The sequence below is a fragment of the Molossus molossus genome, unplaced genomic scaffold (assembly GCF_014108415.1).
Source record: "Molossus molossus isolate mMolMol1 unplaced genomic scaffold, mMolMol1.p scaffold_m16_p_3, whole genome shotgun sequence".
NCBI lineage: Eukaryota > Metazoa > Chordata > Mammalia > Chiroptera > Molossidae > Molossus > Molossus molossus.
This window is the reverse complement of record NW_023425366.1, coordinates 48,017,322-48,037,250: the sequence shown is the minus strand read 5'-3', so window position 1 is coordinate 48,037,250 and position 19,929 is coordinate 48,017,322. Positions and strand designations below refer to the sequence as shown.

General features: G+C 38.4%; 1 protein-coding gene across 1 annotated transcript in view; it reads left to right on the top strand.

Moving 5' to 3' along the window:
• Nucleotides 1-19,929, top strand: part of MRPS27 (mitochondrial ribosomal protein S27) — an 89,271-nt gene that overhangs the window by 12,095 nt on the left and 57,247 nt on the right. The window contains exons 3-4 of the mRNA XM_036279553.1: nt 6,717-6,787; nt 9,685-9,743. Of these exons, the coding sequence (XP_036135446.1) occupies nt 6,717-6,787; nt 9,685-9,743 (130 nt within the window). The remainder of the gene's footprint in view (nt 1-6,716; nt 6,788-9,684; nt 9,744-19,929) is intronic.

The window sequence follows — 19,929 nt, the reverse complement described above, 5'->3', positions numbered from 1 at the left end:
CATCTGCTGGCTGTCCTACAGATGGCCTGACTTATGCACATCTTCCTCCTTCGGTCTCATTTTCTATGTATGTAACGTTTGCCTTCACAGTTTTTCTTTAGTGGATCTATTTGCTTTAAAGTTTCTGGTGACATATAGAGAGACAAATAGACTGAAGTTAATCTAAATATCTATATTTAAAATGGTTTGTAGGTTAGTTTTTCCTACTTCTATTTCTTCCCAAAAAAATGAAACTTTTATCATTATGTAATGACCCACATAATGTGTAAAAAATGCTTTTTACTTTTAAATCTATTGAATCTGATATTAATGCAGCTACACCAATTTTCTTTTGGCTACTGTTTGCTTATGGTGTTCGATGTCAAGATCTTGAACAGGAGAATGGGAGCTGCAATAGGGCTTCTGGAGTGACAGGTTCATTCACTCTGTGATAACTCATCAATCTATACATTATGATTTGTGCACTTCTCAGTATATAGTGCACTGCAATCAAAAAGTTTTTTGTTTTGTTTTGTTTTAAACAAGAAATCCACTGCTTTAACGCAAGGGGAGACTCTATGGTAGAATTGCAGGTACTGCAGCAATCACTGAGGAAGCTATTTTTGAGTGGGATGGCAATAGAATACAGTATGGCTCTAAGCAAACGTCAGAATATGGCCTGTTTCCTCATCTCTGAAGGGGAATCATAGCAGCTGCCTTACCTGGCTTTTGTGAGCATTAAATGGAATGATGCGTGTGAAATGCTTTGCACAGAACATGGCACACAGCCAGCAGTGAACAGAGGTTGTCTTTTTTTTTTTTTATCCTCACCTGAGGACATTTTTCCATTTTTTTGTTCAGATAGAGTGGGAGGGAGAGAGAGGAAGAGAGAGAGAGAGAAACATTGACGTGAAAGGGACACATCGAGTGGCCGCCAGCCGCACGACCAACCAGGGCCGGGGACAAACTGCAACCGAGGTACATGCCCTTACCGGGAACCAAACCCGAGTCTCTCTGGACCGCAGGCCGATTCTCTAACCACTGAGCCAAACCAGCCAGGGTCAGAGGTTGTCTTTTGATGTTTATCTGAGGACATGCACTGCATTCATGGCCTGCTTGCCCCCCTAGACTGCAATGAAAGTACACTGTTACTAAAATATTCACATAGTCAATTTTCCCTCAGATTTAAGCAATTGTGTGTACTTACCAGTCTTTCTAGCATCTCAAGTCTTTTTTAAAGGATCATTTTCAATCTTCTAAAAAATACAACTTCCAAAATTTTCCTTTAGTAAATGTTTGTTGCTAATAAATTATCTCAGTTTTTACTTTTCCCCTAATTTTAAAAGATAAAATTACTAGATTTGTGAATCTGTTTTGAGAGTATTTTACTCCCAGCATATTATTTTAGTGCCTTCTATTATTACTACTGAGAAAACATCTATTGGTGTAGTCGTTTTTCCTTTGTAACTAGTTTATCTTTTTCTTCTGGCTACTTTTAAAATTCCCTTATTCTTCAGTTTCACTATAGTGTATCATGGTGTGGGTGTACATTTTTTTAATATGTTTTTTTATTGATTTTTTTAGAGAGAGAGCAAGGGGGAAAGAGATAGAAACATTGATGTGAGAGAGAAGCTTGGAACAGCTGCCTTCTGCATGCCCCTACTGGGGATTGAGCTGGAAATCTGGGCATGTGCCCTGACCGGGAACCAAACCGGGACCTCTCAGTCGTGGGACGATGCTCAGTCCACTGAGCCACACTGGCCAGGCGGTATGGGTATAATTTTACTTAGTTGATTTGAGATTTTATGTTTCTTGGATCTGAAAACTTACATCTTTTATCAGTTCTAAAATTTATTTAGCTATTAACTCATCATGTATCACTTTTTCTATTCTCTCTATATAACTTCTTTTAGAAATTCAATTAAATGTAGTTTCAGCCTTATTCTATTTTTTATTCCTCTTTTATGTTTTTCATCTTTATCTGTCTTTGCTGCGTTCTATGTAATTTCTTTTAGATCTTTCAGTTCACTAATTCTCACCTTGCCTGTGTCTAACCTGCTATTTAACTTACTCATTAAGTTTCAATTTATTTTTTTACAGCTTTGTTGAGGTATTCTTTACATAAAATAAACTGCACATAGTTAAAGTGTACAATTTGATAAGTTTTGGCATATGCACATTTGTATCCATGAAATCATCACCACAATCAGAATATTGAGCACCTGTGTCCCCCTACCACCAGCAAGTTTTCTCTTACATTTTTATAGTCCTCCTCTCCTGCCTCTTCTGCCCACCCCCCCAATTCCCTGGCAACCAGTGATGTGCTTTCTTCTGTCATTATAGATTAGTTTGTGTTTTCTTGAATTTTATGCAGTAAAATCAACTCTTTAGACCACTTTAAACAAAATTCTCAGGTTGGTATATCTTGTATGACAATAGGAAGTGTGGATGAGGGCCTCAGAGGTGTGACGGCTGACTTTATAGTTGAGAATCCTCAGGGGACAGCATCCTAATCTTTATCTTTGCAGGGTGCATTTTCTAATTAATTCACCTTTTCACCACAAGTGTAGCCAGTGTGGTCCTGGCTTTATCTGAGGGTCTCTAAACAACTTTGTCACCTTATAAAGGCCTTGGTGTTATCCTCTGTCCCCCATAAGCCATTAAAACTAAAGCTCTGTATCCCTGGGGACAGCAGATGCTCTGAGGTGACTGCTACTGTCAGTACCCCTTCAACAGTCAAGGTTTGTGGTCCTGTCTTGCCATTGGCCACTGACAATGACATTTACCTTCTTGAAAGCTCAGTCATTTATATTATAATAACAACTTTATTGAGATATATTCTCATATCATAAAATAAACCACTTTGACGTACAATTCAGTGGTTTTAGTACAGTCACAGAGTTGTGCAACCAAGTTCAATGATATTAGAAAAAATTTTAGAAATATTTAAGTGTTTTCATAGTAGGGGGAATATTTTAAAAGACATTTTGTCTACTTTAATATATTTTTCAAGCTTAGGAGGAACACCTAAGACTTATGTTGTGTTCTCCCCATAGTAGTTTTTATATATAACCCACTCTAGTCCTAAGAAGCTGTATCACAATCTCCTGGGGCTTTGTTTAAAAATTTGTGTCCTCTGGTCTCACCTCGAACCTGCAGAATTAGAATTGCTCTCTGGGTGTGAGGTTGCAGGAGAAGGCCAATCGATGTTCTCTCTCAGCAATATTTCTCTCCCCCTCCCTCTCCCTTCCTCCCTCTCTAAAATCAATAAAGAAAAAATGAATCTGAAGTTTTAAAGCCCCTCAGATAATTCAAATCCTCAACCAAGTTTATGAATCATTATACCCTTATATTTGGAGTAGCTATTTGGTCCTCAATATGTATGTCCTTAAATCTTCAGGATTATTGTTTTCTTCCAACAAGAAGGGCATTTATATACTAGTTTACGTGTCATTTTCTGGGTATTCTACATTATCTGTACAGCTTTAAGTTTTGTTAAATGAAGTATTTCTCAGATCCATTTTCCGTGTAGTCTTTGTTATGCATATTCCTAGGGAGCTGAGTGATGGGCAAGAAAGCATCTTCTTTAGCACATCCCTTTGAACAAAAACCTGGGCATCTGCTGGCCCCTCAGTGACACATGAAGTGTGATTTTCGACTGCTGAAGCCCCCAGTCCAGAAGCCTGTGGCGCCGGCCCTCTGCAGCCGCAGCTGCCCCAGCTTTCCTGGCCATTCCTGCTCCGTGCAGTTTTCCACCTCATTCATCACGCCAACGCTATAATATGAGGTGATTGGTCACATATTATATTTAGCAGCAAACCTTTCTCTGACTTGCAATTTGCAAATGTTACTCATCAGATGCTGGGCCTGCAGCTGTTGCCCTTTTTGAGGCCCCAGCTAATTTCACTTGGCTAAAGGTGTCTTGATGTGAAGGATTAGAGTGGAATCTTGATTTACCACACGAGAGAAGCCAACCTAATCCAATGTTTAGTTCTATATTGTGCGCTATGAAATCCATGAGGAAATGGAGGCCATTTTAATTAGGCCGGTAGAGCCTGATCCTGCTTTTTTAAAGTTAAAGTTTAAATTTTGAATAAAGGTAGGTAATTCTTTATAATGTCTATCATCTCAACATGAGGGCCTCTAGTATGAAGGGATCATAAAGATTTGGTATCATGAGAGTGCTGTTTAATGTCATTCTGTGAGCAAATAGATTTAACAATGTTAATTTGCCTTAGTGTGAAGAGCTTTTAGAGACCTCTGTGTGTGTGTGTGGGGGGGGGGGTGTCTTTACCATTCTTCTTTTTTTTTTTTTTCTTTATTGATTTTTTTCCCCCGTCTTTTGGTATGTGCCCCTAGCGGGAACCGAACCCGGGACTCTCTGGTCCACAGGCCGACACTCCAACCACTGAGCCAAACCGGCCAGGGCTTTACCATTCTTTAGTCACCTGGTGCCAGTCCCTTTAAGGTAGTCATAAGAAAAGCTAATTACTTTTATATCATGTTAGGTTTTAGGGGTTTTGCAAAGTTGCTTTCTCAGTAGCTACTAAGTCATTGAGAGCATTACTTCCAGGAAACAAGAGAGAAAAAAAATGGTTAAGTGCACTGCATTAGGTCTTCAACAGATACTTGTCAGTTGATTACCTCTGTCTCCTTATTACTTGATACTGATTTCTTCCACTAGGGAGTGAAAAAACAACAAACAAAGTAACTTGGGCCCTGGCCAGTGTGGCTCAGTTGGTTGAAGCATCATCCCATAGACGGAAAGGTTGCAGGCCCAGTTCCTGATCAGGGCACATAGCTAGGTTGCGGGTTTGGTCCCAGGTCGGGGCACGTACAGAAGGCAACCAATCAATGTTTTTTTCTCTCTCTCTCTTCCCCTCTCTCAGATCAGTAAGCATATCCTCGGGTGGGGATTAAGAAAAAATAATTTTAAAAATTAAAAAATAAAACTTGGAAATCCAGTTGCTTCTTTTTTCTTCCTCCCTCTCTCCCTTTCATTCTTTCCCTCCTTTCTCCCACCTCCTGACACAAGCTGCCCCTCAGCTGCCAGAACTGTGGGCTCCTAGGAGCAGATGTGAAGGCATCATCACACCCTTATTACCGTTGCAGTTGGAAATACAAGTCTGGGGTTACAGGCAGGAGTCAGGATAAATCTACAAGTGTGGAGTCAGTAATCTGTAGATGATGACTAAGGCTGTCCGAGAGTGTGTGGTGAAGAGAAGAGTCTACTTGTTTAGTCTTAGGGTACCCCAACATTTAGGAATTAAGAAGAGGCAGAGATCCTACAAAGGAAACCAAGAAAGAAAGAGAGAAAAGAGTATTTCATGAAGGTCAACTATATTAAATGGTCATGAGCAGTCAGGTTAGAAGAGAGGATGAAGAATTAACCACTGGATTTAACATTGTGGATGGAGGTGGTCATTGGTGTTAGTGGAGTGATGGAAACCAAAATCTGATTTGAGAGAGTTCAAGTGAGAGTGGAACTAAGTAGTAGTCACAATTGTATCAGGTATGACTCTTGAGTTGTCTTGCTGCTGAGGGGAGCAGAGCAAATGAGAAGTAGCAGGAAGGAGATATGAGGTCAAGGGAGGTTTGGGGGAGGGTATTTATTTATTTAATAAAGTTTATCCTTTGTAAAAAAATTTTAAAATGGAAGAAGAAGAAGGTAGAGTATATGTGCACAGATGCTGCTAGCTTGGTAGACTTGATGGTGGGAGGGTGAAGTCCTCTATTGATTGCTTCTGTTTTATATAAGATATAATAAGATATAAAATCAGGAGCTGAACCCTGGCCAGTTTGGCTCAGGGGTTGGAGCTTCAGCCCGCAGACCAGAGAGTCCCAGGTTCAGTTCCCTCTAAGGGCACGTACCTCGGTTGCAGTTTGTCCCCAGCCCCAGTTGGGGTCGTGTGGGTGGCAGCCAGTCAGTGTGTGTCTCTCACATCGATGTTTCTCTCTCTCTGTTCCTTCCTCTCTCCCTCCCTATCTGAAGATAAATGCAAAAAAAAAAAAAAAAAATCAGAAGCTGAGAGAGGAGAAGGGGAAAGCACATATTATAAGTTTGAGAAGCAATGAGAAGGTGTGAAATAATCAGTTTGGAGGTTTATATTGCCTTGGATTTCAGATCTTTTTAGACTCTGAGGTAACAGTGTAATCTCAGGAATACCAAGTGTTCATGTGGATGTTCCACTGGAAGAAACCACAGAGTAGGAATAATTCAGGCTGAAACGCTTTAAGTATAGCCATGTTACCTTCTCATTTACTCAGGGAATACATAAAGTCATTTGATAAATACCAATTAAAGATTTTTTTTTAATAGCTAATATCTTTACCTGGTTCATAATGTAAAAAAGAATAAACGTGCCAACAGTGAAGAATCTTCTTCCCTTGGCCCCTTACCATCTAATTCCTTTCCCTAGAGTCTCTCAGTAGTGACACTTTCTTATGCCTCCTTCCAGAGATACTTCATTGATGCATTTTTTTAAAAACTAAATATATGCTAGCACTTATAAAATAACACTTACTGTAATTAAATAAATCACTTTTAAATGTTACCAAAATTTTGTATTCCTTTTAATTTATATAAAACTAATTTCTAAAAAGAGGAAGAAAGTGCGTGTTTTAATACTGGTTTCATAATGATGGCAACCATCTGGCAGGAGTTGTATCTGTTAGGTTTTCCATAAGAAATACTATGTATATTTAACAAGGTTCTTTTTTCTTCTTTGTCTTCACAGCTGATCTAGCATCTTTAATGGATAAAACATATGAGAGAAAGTTGCCTGTTAGTTCTTTAACAATATCACGGGTAAGAAAACTTAAATATATATTTTTCAAATAAGGAGGAAGAAGAAAGTAAAGAAAGGTTCTTTATATAGACAAGGTTGTGTAAATAAAGAATATCTTCCACTGGAAATATTTTTTCAGAGTATAGTATGTTTTTGTAGTTACTAATAGATATTTCATGGTGAAGTAGCAAATTTCTTTGAAATAAAAGCTAATAAATTTATCATCTCTGATGTCAGTGATCATTATTATGCATCTGATTTTAATTTTTTCCAGGATGTGGTATTCTGTTATATAATATCATGATTTTTTAAGTTGGTACACTCAACTCTTCAGTGGAATAGTATTTACTTTTTATTTTATTTATTTATTTATTTCTTTATTTCTTTTTTATCCTCACCCGAGGACATTTTTCCATTTTTTGTACAGATAGAGTGGGAGGGAGAGAGAGGAAGGGAGAGAGAGAGAGAGAAACATCGACGGGAAGGGACACATTGAGTGGCTGCCACCCGCACGACCAACCAGGGCCGGGGACAAACTGCAACCGAAGTACGTGCCCTTAGTGGGAACCAAACCCGGGTCTCTCCGGACCGCAGGGCGACGCTCCAACCGCTGAGCCAAACCGGCCAGGGCAGTATTTACTTTTTAGTATTGGAAGTATTTTTGGTAGTTGAGAAAATCTGTAAAAAAATGTATATTGCCCTGGCTGGTTTGGCTCAGTGGTTAATGCATCGGCCCATGGACCCAACGGTCACAGGTTCTATTCCTGGTCAAGGGCATGTACCTGGATTGAAGGTTCGATCCCCAGCCCCTGTTGAGGTGGTGTAGGAGGCAGCCAATCAATGTGTCTCTCTCACATCCATGTTTCTTTCTCTCTCTCTCTCTCCCCCTCCCTCCCTCTCCTCTCTGCTTCCTTCCCTTCTACTCTCTAAACATCAATGAAGAAATATCCTCAGGTGAGGATTAACAACAACAGAAAAAGAACGTATATTAATGTTCGTGTTAAACTGCTGCAGAGCAATGGAAGAGAGAATAATATTAGGCTAGGAATCAGGAATGGGAGTTGATAAGAACCATTACTGAACACCTTCTATGCAGTCTGTTGTACTAGTTTCTTGACATACATTCTCTCGTATGTTAATTCTTACAGTGGCCATAGGAGGTAAGCATTATTAACTTCATTTTACATGCAAGACTAAAAATAGTTGATAAATTTCCCGAGTTCACACAGGTTATAAATGGAAATTTTAAACTTCAAACCCAGTGCTCTGTGACATCAAAAGTTCTTTTCCCTCAAATAATATCTGATCTCATCTTTATCGTGAATTAACTTTGTGACATTGGGTGATTGGGCCCCTCTCATTTTCCTTATTTCCAATATGAGGACAACAGTATCTTCTTCGCAGAGCTGATGTGATGCTAAAATGAGATCTTAGTTGTGAAAGCTATTTGTAGAAATTATTAGCACTGTAAAATTTCAAGGTTATTGCTAAATCTAGAAGAGGAAAAGGAAAGAAACCATCACTCATTTTAATCTGGGTTCTTTCTTTCTGTTTCTTGATATTCTCCTTTAGATATGGGAAGAGTTTACCCAGGTCGTAACGTAAATTTTATAGCCTCATAATGTTCAGATTGAAGGGGAACAGAAAGGCTATTGGTTCATCCCTTGCATAATGGATAAAATCTCAATTGTCATAGTACCTGATATTTGTTTAGGCAGCACCACAGAATTTAAAAAGCTTTCACATACATTTTCTCATTGGAGCTGCAAACCCTTCGAGGCAGGTGCCTTTATTCTGTTTATGCAGATGGAGCATCGAAGTTCCAGAGGCACTATGCCATCTGTTTATGAAACACAGCAAGCCATCAGGAGAGCTAGTTCTCAACTGCAGGTCCTGTGTTTGCACCAGATTTTATCCGCCCCTTAATGAGATTCCTAAATCAAATTCCTAAGTCTGAGGCATTTTTAGAAAGTCTCCCTCTTTTTACTCTTCTTCCTCTTTATGAGGTTTAAATTATATACACATCTTCTACTCTATCCTTTTTGCTCTGAGTCTCTACTTTAGGGTAGAATCTAGCCTTGGAATAACCCTTTCTGTTTGCTTATTTAGGTTAGAATTAAGAAGCACACTCACAGATTTTATGGTTCAAAAGACGACTTTGTGGGTTGACTGGTCCATAGCAGAACTTATGTCAGAGTAAGAGAAATTGTTCTAAGACTGAGTTCTCTAAATTTAGATTTTTATCTTTCGAGCCAAATTTTTTTAGCCATTAGAATTTTCCACCTTTCAGATACAAGTTCCCATATAGTTGGAGCACAGAACATAGAGAAAATATCAGGGTTTACGGATATCCCTCGGGATAAAGGGAAATATCAATGACTAGTTTTAAATTAGTAGAGTTTAAAGAGGAGCTCTCTCTTGTTCTGAGCAAGGTCTTTGTTTGATTTCCAGTGTTTATGACCAAGGTTGTCCTATACAAAGAAAAAGAGAAGCCCTGGCCGGTTTGGCTCAGCGGTTAGAGAGTCGGCCTGTGGTCCAGAGAGACCTGGGTTCAGTTCCCGCTAAGGGCATGTGCCTCAGTTGCGGTTTGTCTTCAGCCCTGGTTGTTTGTGCATGTGGCAGCCACTCGATGTGTCCCTTTCACGTCAATGTTTCTCTTCCTCTCTCTTCCTCTCTCTCCCTCCCACTCTACCTGAACAAAAAATGGAAAAATGTCCTCAGGTGAGGATAAAAAGAAAAAGAGAAACCATTGTGTATATTTTATTTGCATTAACACAAAAGAATTTTTAAACTGGAGTCATACCACATGAACATTGTTCCAATAAAATGGGTGTTTTGTCTTTTTTAAGGTCAGTGTGTGAATTAGGCCCAATATATGGCATAAATCAACCAAAGGTTTCTTTTTTTTGTCTTTTAGTTTGTGGACAACATTTCATCTCGAGAAGAGATAGATCATGCAGAGTATTACCTTTACAAGTAAGTTTTCCATTTCATTGGGCTATATACTCTCCTAATTTACATCTCTTTTTTAACACAAAGGGTGGTATGTATTATATATAATGTTCAAAACTTTGCTTTTTAAGTTTATGTTTTGGAGATCTTTCCCTATCAGTATATAAAGAGTTTCCTCATTTTTTATATTTACATGATGTCCCATACTATGAATATATTGTTTAAACCAGTTCCCTGTTGATGAATCTTTAGGATGTGTTCTCTCTCTCTTTTTGTGTTGTATAATGTAACAATAAATTACCATATACATATGTAATTTTGTACATAATTCTTATAAGTATTTACGTTTGTAATTTCAATAGCTGTTTCCTAATTGCTTTCTTTTGAGATTTTATCAGTTTGCGTTCTCAACAGCAATGTTATGAGAGACGCCTGTTTTTATAGCTTGGACAATGAGGGTATTTTCACACTTTGGGAATTTTTTTTTGTTAATCTGATAGATGCAAAGTTATATATTTCTCGCTTCTCTTTTTTTATTCATAGGAAAATATACTCTATATGCACAGTTTGGCACCTGTTATTAATTAGTACTATATTTTAAAGCTTTTTCTCTGTTACCACAGTTACTTCATTCTTTCTCTTGGCTGTGAGCAGCCCCACGCAGACTGTATTCAGATGCACTCACACATGTACAAAGAAGCATGTTCAGTGCAGCACCATCCACAGCAGCAAAAGGCTGGATAACGTAAAGCTCGTTACATGAGTGACTGGCTGAATCAGTCATGATTTATTCTTATTGTTGGTATTCCGCCTGTCAGAATAGTACCTTACAACTAACTTCCTATTGTTTCCTTATTGTGATTTTTAAAATCTAATTTATGATTTGTTCCAATTCCCAGGTTTCAAAAATGGCCTCAGATTTTAATTTAAAGTGTTTCCAGTAAGCTTTGCATTAGAATTTCCCACTTGATCTTACTTTGTTTTGATCAAGAAAGTTTCCATTATTTCCATCTGGGTGCATTTTTATTTTTATTTTTTTTCTTTTATTGATATGAGAGAGAGGGAGGGGGAAGGAGAGAGAGATAGAAACATTGATGAGAAAGAACATCAATTGGCTGCTTCCTACATGCTCCCCACTGGGGATCAGCCCCACAACCTGGTCATGTGCCCTGACTGGGAATCAAACTGGTGACCTCTTGATGCATGGGTCGACACTCAACCACTGAGCCACACCAGCCGGGCTGTGCATTTTAAAAAGCTTCCTTTATAGTAATGAAAATTTATTCAATTTTAATTACTTTTCAAAACAGCTTCTTTTATTCTTTCTGCATTGGATGCATTCTACCACCTTTTTGGTGTTTTCAGTTTAAATATAAAGCTCAAGTCATTTAGATTCCACACTGTAAAAAAACTTATTTTAAATCTAAGATTGCCTTTAACAATGTCCTAAGTTTAAATCCTAGGTCCTGAAATCATCATTGCAAGTGCCCTCCTATCCTTCATTAAGATAAACTGAAATGGATCCTTTGATGAGAGCAAGCCCTGTCATCCTTTAGTGGTTCTTTGGCCTGGTGGGGCTCCTGTGATCATTTTTTTGCCTGTGGTGAAAGGTGTATTTGGGCTGGCATCTGCCCAGTTCTCATCCTTTTGCTTTGTTTATGGCAAAATGCAGAAAATAGTTCCAACTTCCAAATAGAACCTATTTTTTAGAATTTCATTCCATAGAACACAGTACCATAGTCTTGGACGAAATATGTAGCAAATTTTCTTCTATCCCAAAGTACCTCTGTAACATATACTTTATTTCAGTGACTCAACATTCAACAAGTGTTTACTCAACACCTAGTAGGTGCCCAGCCTCTGTCCAAAGTGCTGGACATACAGTGGTGAATAAGTGTGACCTTGTTACTGTCCCTGTACATTAAAGTTTGAGAAATTTAAGTCCTACCTTTAAGATCTCCCATGATTAAATCTTCACATGATGTCCAGTTTTATATGGCCTGGAGTCTCATTGAAAGTTCTATAAAATCTCTCTTTCCTATTTTCATATAGATCATCAGAAGACTTTTGTTCATCTTAAATCTGAGTCACTATTTAATTTGTCATCCTATCCTTTGCTTAGTTAAAACAATGTCCTAACTGTGATATCACTTTCTTATTTCTATTCTTTCTCCTCCCTCCCATTACTAAGAAAATTAACTCTCTTTTTCTCAGCTTTTTTTTTTTTAAAGAAACATTTTTATGACTTTTCAACTCCATAAAGCTGCATCCAAATGTGGATAACAGAGGTTGGCTCGGTTCACTGTAGCTTAGTGTCTCCCTCCTGCTTTCTAGCCTTAGAGAATATACAAAGCATAGTAATGCCTCAGCAAAATGAAAAGTTACAGTTGTGAACTCTTGGAGTTTATTCCCATTAATTGAAATCAGGAGTGTTAATCCTGAAGACACCAAGGGTCAGTGCTATTTCCACCTGTTAGGTCTTCAGCATGCAGTGCTTGCGATGCCAACATCCTCACAGGGGATGACTTTACACATCTCAGAGTCAACTTGCAAGCACAGGTCCAGGATGAGGAAATAGAGAAGCACTTTCTTAATCCTACAGCTAACAGCTTTTTGCTGATCTGCCTTGAGGATTTCCCATTCCCTAGGTAGTACCATCTTGAAGGGAAGGCCCACAGCAGGACTTTTGGCTGCCCCCTCTCTCATTAGCTTAACTCTTTCCCTGCCTCAACCTGTAGAGACCAGGCACCGCACACAGGGTATATCTGCTATATCGTCTCATCTTCCAGTGATCAAATCTCCCCAACGATTATGTAAAGAGCGTTGGAGCTAAAGAGAACTGGGAACCGAGGGGTCCACAGAGAGCTGATTGAGCCTGTGCCATGTGTCAGGTGCACAGGTAAGCAGTTCCAAGCTCCAGCAGTTCAGGAAGCTGCTGGCACATGCCAGCTTGTTACCCAGTCATCCAGGACAGACTCCCAGCCTTTGAATCTCCTGAAGTACACAGGTTTCCAGGTTTAGGGGCTTCGACATGTCAGAGTCCCAGGGATCTTCTAAGGAGAGTTAGAAAGGCAGCTCTTTAGCAGCAGGAGGGAGAACAAATATCTAGCCAGCCCTATTTGGGCTGTGTGCTATTCTCTGGGGTGGGGTGGGGGCGCACAACTCTGACCATCTTCTGTCCTGCCACTTATAAATAAAGCATGGAAACACCAAGAAAAGGAAAATGGCCCTTTAAACAAAAGAATAATGTGAACTAAAGATGGTTAAGGCAATTAATACCAGAAACTATATAGGTTGACCATTTAAAAAAAGCAAGAAAATAAACCAAGAGTTAAAATGATTAAAACAGTAAAAAGGCTATATTGAAGTAAAATTAACAAAATTTGAAAGCTAAGAAAAGGCATGCTAAGAACTGTTGGACTATAACAAAATTTTAAAAACATGATTAAAATAAGAGAATAAAAATGAATTAATTAATTTTTAAAAAATGAGAAAAGGAGACCATCCAGGAACTTCATAAAATATGTATAAATTGGCTAAGAGGGTGGGAAAATAGAAAGGCATGTTTCTGCATAAATAAATAAAACAGTAAGGAAACTGAGGCAGAAGGGGTTCCATGGAGACCAGAGTATAGAGCATGGTAAAGCAGGAGAAAATTAAAATTGCGATGAGAGGAAATCCCATATATTTCCTGTTGTGTGTTTACTAAGAACCATAATCTTAGCTTTTTCTCCGCAAAATAATCTACTTTTGGGATCTGTCAGCTTAAAGTCAATGTTATTTTACAGTGAGCTTATCTAGTGTTTTTCTTTATCATTTTGTGGTGAGCATCACTTTCCTGGGCCACCTAGTCAGTAGTTCTGTGCTCAGCACCTACCAAGTCCGTGTGTGCTGCCCACCAGCAGACAAGTAAGCCCCGAGGCAGGCTCTGTGTCTCCCTTTTCAGGAGATAAACTGCATGTCATGGAGAAAATTGTAGCATCAGTAAAAGCCATTATGTTCACTGTTATAACAAGCTTTAGCAGATCCTGTAAGAGTATTTGATGATTGCATTAACAGAATGCAAACTCAAGCCATAAAAATTCCTTCTTTTCTTGTGATAACCTCCTCTTCACTGAGAATGTTTGCAAATTACATTTTTAAAGGCTTATTTAGACTTTCAAATCATTTTGGGACTGTGGCAGTTTAGAGATGCATGAAATTAAATGTGTTCCTCTTACTATTAGAGCATCAATAATCAGAACCTATAATTTAGTCCGCATTCCCGAAGGATAATGGTCATTCCTGAAGGATAAGTGATAAAAATCTCTGACATATAAAACATTCTCTTTTAAGAATGTAACTTTTTTTTTTTAAGTAGCCTTTTGGTTTGTAGCTGAATTAATTGTTATACAGTAAGCAAAGATTGTTGCCGCGCTCCATGGGAAGGTCTGTTTTTCTCAGAATACAACTCTGTGTTGTCATGGAGAGTGTGGCATACCACCCATTAATGAGAGGAAGTCAAGGTTGTGTTGTAGGCTGTGTGCTGCCAGTGCATTCATCCACACTGTACCTTGGCCTCAAGCATCTTTCATCAGTTGCTTAACTGACCTGGCAGATACAAGGCGTCCCTGGTTGGAGACGGATGGCAGGTCAGGAACAGCTGGGGTGAGGCAGATGGCAGCCTGCGTGTCTCCAGGTCCTGGTTGGCAGCCAGCCTAAAAAGGAAGGACCAAAATAGCTTTATTTTTCAACAAGCAAAAATATTCTGATGCTTAGAGGTGAGCGTACCATCCCGGGCCTATGTTGTAAGGATCCATGTCTGCTGGCTGTAGAAGGAGGGGACGAAGGAACAACATGAGTTTAAGCAGTAAACTTAAACTTTCCTTTGAGAGCATAGACATTGTTTGTGTGTTACAGCAATAAGAGGAAATTAAAATTCTTTCTATAAGCATATTGCCAGGTCTCATTGTATTTGAACACTATTAAGAAAAGAATAAGCCCTGGCCGGTTTGGTTCAGCGGTTAGAGCGTCGGCCTGCGGTCCTGAGAGACCCAGGTTCGGTTCCCGCTAAGGGCATGTACCTCGGTTGCAGTTTGTCCCCGGCCCTGGTCAGTTGTGCGGGTGGCAGCCACTCCATGTGTTCCATTCACATCGATGTTTCTCTCTCTCTCTGTTCCTCTCTCTCCCTCCCACTCTACCTGAACAAAAAATGGAAAAATGTCCTCAGGTGAGGATAAAAAAAGAAAAGAATAAGAGCTCAGGGGGAGGTAAATAACTCTTAGAGCATTTTTAGAAACTAATATTGCCAAGTGCTTTATTTAGTTCTTATTTGCTGATGCTTACCTTGGGCCTGGGAGAGGCTCTTATTGTTAATGTACATTAGAGAATACCTGAGTGTCGAGGCGTTGTCTACACCTTGTCAAAGACTCATTGTAGCTTTGTGATGAGAGTTAGGATGAGAAACCTCAGCCTCCGAGTCTTTATACTTTGTACTGCTCTCCCCACTGGCCTTGTTATTTCATCCTGGAGGCGGCCGTGGAAGGCATGTGTGGGGTAACCTTCAAGGGTATTTTCCTGGCTTTAGTTCTAACATTCCACCTGACTTTCCCAGAATGACCTCACACCTGAGATAGTTGCTCTCTTGTATTCCTCTATTGTGATGAATGGATCCCTGAAGGTTCTTATCCTAGGAGTCCATAGCAGTCCATGCTGCTACAAACATCTATGTAAAAGTAGGGATGTGTGTTTTTATTGGCAGGAGGGGAAATATCTAGGAGTGGAATGGCTGGAGCGTATGGTAGGTTTACGTTTTCAAAACTGTTTCCAAAGTGGTTATACTACTTTACAATCCAACAACAGTTCCAGTTCCTCCACCTTTTTACCAACACATATAACACTGCTAATAGGACTTAGTGGTATCTCATTGTGATTTTAATTTCATTTGCCTAATGACTAATGATATTGAGCATGTTTTCATGTGCTTGTCTGTCATCCATATATCTCCTTTGGCGAAGTATCTGTTCAAATCTTTTGTCCTTTTTGTTGTGGTTATTGTTGAGTGCTTGTTTTCTTACTGAGTTTTGAGAATTCTTTTTATAGTCGTGTCTTTTTATTCAATTAAGTGTTTTCAAAGCAGTTTTTATTTTTGATGGAAGTACAGTCTGTCAATTGTTTTTGCTTTTATGGATTGTGCATTTGATGTCAACAAAGAAGTTTTTGCCTAACCCAGCACCACAAGGATTTTTCTTCTGTGTTTTGGTTTAGAAGTGTCATAGTTTTAGGTTTCACAGTTCGAACTATGATCCATTCTGAATTATTTATTTTTAGAGTATGAAGTAAACATCAAAGTTAAGTTTTTGGCATAGGAATACCTAGTTGTGTCAGCACCATTTGTTGAAAAGAATATTCTTACTGCATTGAATTACCTTTGAATCTTTGTCAAAAATCAGTTGTTCATATATATGTGAATCTGTTTTTGGACTTTTATTCCATTGATCTCTGTTCCATTGTATGTCTTGATGCCAATACCACATTTCTTGATGGCTTTAGTTTTATAATAAGTCTTAACATTAGGTAGTGTTCTTTTCAAACCATTTGGTTCTTTTTCAGATCATTTTGGCTAGTTTAGGTCCTTTGCATCCCATATTCATTTTAGAATCACCCTGTATTTGTGTACATGCACACACACACACACATATAGACATTAATAATGTAGAGAAATTAGGAACAAGATCAATTATAGAAATATATATTGAATGCCTAGCATATATTTAGAAACATGAAGGGGAAGAGGTAAGATTATAAGGAATCTGAAGGGAGATTGATTTTATGAAAGTCAGTAAGCAGTTTCCACTGAAGGCAAATTTAAACTTCCCTGACAGAATCTGAATTGAAATACATGAAGACAGATTTCATGTCTGTAAGACAAAATAATTCACAGCTCTGTTTAAGAGAAGTTCTGAAACCAATAGAAGGTTTAAGAGAATTTTTTTTTAATTTTCCAAAATTAAAAATGCACATACCCTTTGACCCGATCATTTCATCTCTAGGAATTTAGTCTCCTAGAGTATTTGTGTACATGTAAAATAATATTTATTCATTACAAAAAGAATAAACGATCGTGGTCATCAGTTGAGTCCTGGCTAAATTAAATATTCTATAGCCATACAGTGGAATAATGTGCAGTGAAGAATGAGACTTCTTTATTTGTATTTCATGTGGAACAAATTATAAAATGCATTAAATGAAAAAAAAAACAATGTATAGAACTTCTGTGTTATATTGCCACTGTGTTTTCTGTTTACCCGGGTGGGCAAAAGAAGGTTTGCAGTTGTATGTGAAACAGTTAATAAAGCTATTGTGATAATCATAACCTTCATGTCTTTTTCCATACAACCAACAGTAAGCCTACTTTTGCCCACCCTTATATATGTAATGTGTATATGTGCTTTAATACATATGTGTATATATGTGCGTATATGCATAGACTGTTTCTGGAGCCATACATGCACACATACACACAAAAACTGGTAACAGTGGTTTCTTAGGGGCGAGAGACCTGGCTGACTTTTCACTAACTTCTCTCTTGTACCTTTTGAATTTTATATGATTGGTGTATGTTACTTATTCAAACAATATTTTTAAAAAGATCCACGAGATAATTAGTAATCGTAGATTTTTGAGAAGTGCGTATCATACTAAAAATATTTCAGGAATATTAATTGCAGTACATTTTGGATTGAAAGGGTTATGTTGGAGGGAAATTATCTATGCATAAGGTGATAAAAGGCCTTTCCTGTGGTAGTTGACAGTGGAAGTGAAGAGAGAAATCTTTTGCACATAGAAGGGGGAAAAAACAATCAACAGGATTTATGACAGGTTGAATGTAAAGATAGAACATGTGGGTGAAAAATGAACTGAAAATTGAACTTCAGTTAGTGAGAAAATGGCTAGTTCATTGATAGAAGTATTGAATTGGAAGCAGATTTAGAAGACAGCAAGAGAGTGGATTTTTCTTTATTTTCTTTTCGTTACACATATACAGGTTTATTTCTATGTATTTTCTTTCTTTTTTATTAAATTCATTGGGGTGACATTGGTTAATAAGATCATATAGATTTCAAGTATCCATTTCTACGATACATGATCAGTATATTGTATTGTGTGCCCACCACCCAAAGTCAAATCATCTTTCATCACCATATGTTTGGGCCCCTTTACCCTTTACTATCCCCTAACCGCCTTCCCTCTAGTAATCACCATACTGTTTGTTGTCTGTGTCTGTGAGTTTCAGTTTTATATCCCACATATGAGTGAAATCATATGGTTCTTAGCTTTTTCGGACTGACTCATTTCGCTTAACATAATAAAACTACAATGAGATACCACCTCACACCTGTTGGAATGGCTACTATCAACACACAGGTCTGTCTCTAAGTTTGCTTCATCGCATCTCATGCCTACTGACCACATCTGAGCTGTTTGAGAGGAACTGGCCCCAGCCTTTGGAGGAAGAACAGCTGCCAGAACGTGGCTACATTAGAGTCTTCCTGGGGTCCTGGGGAATTTTAGATTAGGTGATCTCTGAAGTTCTCCTAACTTTCCGAATCTTTGAAATTAAGACCTGGGAAGACTACATCATTTTCTTAGAGCCCTGGGACAAGTCCTAGCTTCATGGGGATGGAGGCCAGGCTTCAAGTCAGAGGTTCATCAGCTAGACCAGGGTGTCTCTGCCAGTCCTCCTTCCTAAGGCAGTCCAGGTAATAAACCAGAAGATAACACAGTGACATAAAATTAATTAAGCCCAGGGAAAACCTAACATATACAGAGATTCAGCAGTAAAATACATAATGAGTCAAATTTAAAAAGTGCTGAAAAGACCCTGAAGGAATCAGAATGGGAGGAAAGAGGCAGGTAACTTGGATTTTAGGACCATTTGAGTGCCCACTTTGATCTGTAACTTGGAACCAGTTGGTAAACATGCTGGACATTATTTTCCTTGGATGAGCCCATGATCTTGGCTGCCCCTCAAGGCACCTTAATTATCTGAAATTCTGTTTTCTCATTCTCACTGATATAGAAGCTAGACTTTATCATCAGAAGCCTCAACTCTGAAAGCATGAGTTTCTGGACTTTGTTTAGTTTCTCACTCAGAACTTTATGGACTTGAACAGTGGAATTGATGTTGCAGCCACATTAACTATGAATTCACAAGGAAAGCTAAGATGTTACCAGACTTGGGACTTAAAAGGATTTGAGAGCTTACATAGATTCATTTTAATAACTGCAGAACCCTTTGTGGATTAAACCTAAAAAACTACAGTTTCATTCAGAAAGATATGTCCAAAGTTGTTTTTCTCCACAGTATAAAGTCCTTTGATCCAAAATTCCTGTGACTGTGTATTTCTATACTTGTAATATAATAAAGGTACCAGGAATTACAGCTGTAGGGCAGAGTGAAAGGCATAACTAAATGTATTGTTTTATTTATTAAAGAGACTTCAGAAGGATTTGGCATGTAAGTCTGGTTGAATTGAAGGTAACTAACAGATCTTTTTAGGAGCTGGTGCAATATTTAAGAGAGAGATGAGTAGATAAACAGAAGCTTCAAGAAGAGATTTGTGGGAACAGAAGTTTTTGTTGTTTGCATTGTTAGTTTTGAGGCCAATGGCAGATAAATTCCAGAGTTTTTCTAGATGCCATGTGTCTAGGCTAGAGGACAATTGAGGAGCAAGAAGTATTTGATATGAATTCTCTTTAGGGGTCTTGGCTGCTATTATTTCCAAAATAGATTTTTAGTTATGTTTGTTTTTACCAGACAGATTTGATATTTTTGAGGTCTGTTATTCTTTTTTAGCAGTGCTGGTTTTAAGACAAGTAGGATCACCAGTTACATAGCTAGTACTGAGCAAAGCTGGGACTTAAAACCAGGTCTTCCAACTCCATGCCATTACATCATGTGAACAATGTGTTCATTACCCACTGTTACACAGCTCAGTGATGGATGCTACCAAAAGGTAAAACTCAAATTGGTCATTAGTCTTCACTGATACAAGCCTGGGCATAATTATGATAGGAAGAACACTGAAATTATTTGTTAAAATGAGAACTTTGTGGGTCTCGTACATATAGATTATTATAGTCCCATTTGCCAACTTAAGAGCAGGTAGTACAGTTAACATGTACGGCATACTTCACAGTGCTTTCAGAGTCCAGCCAGAATGGACCA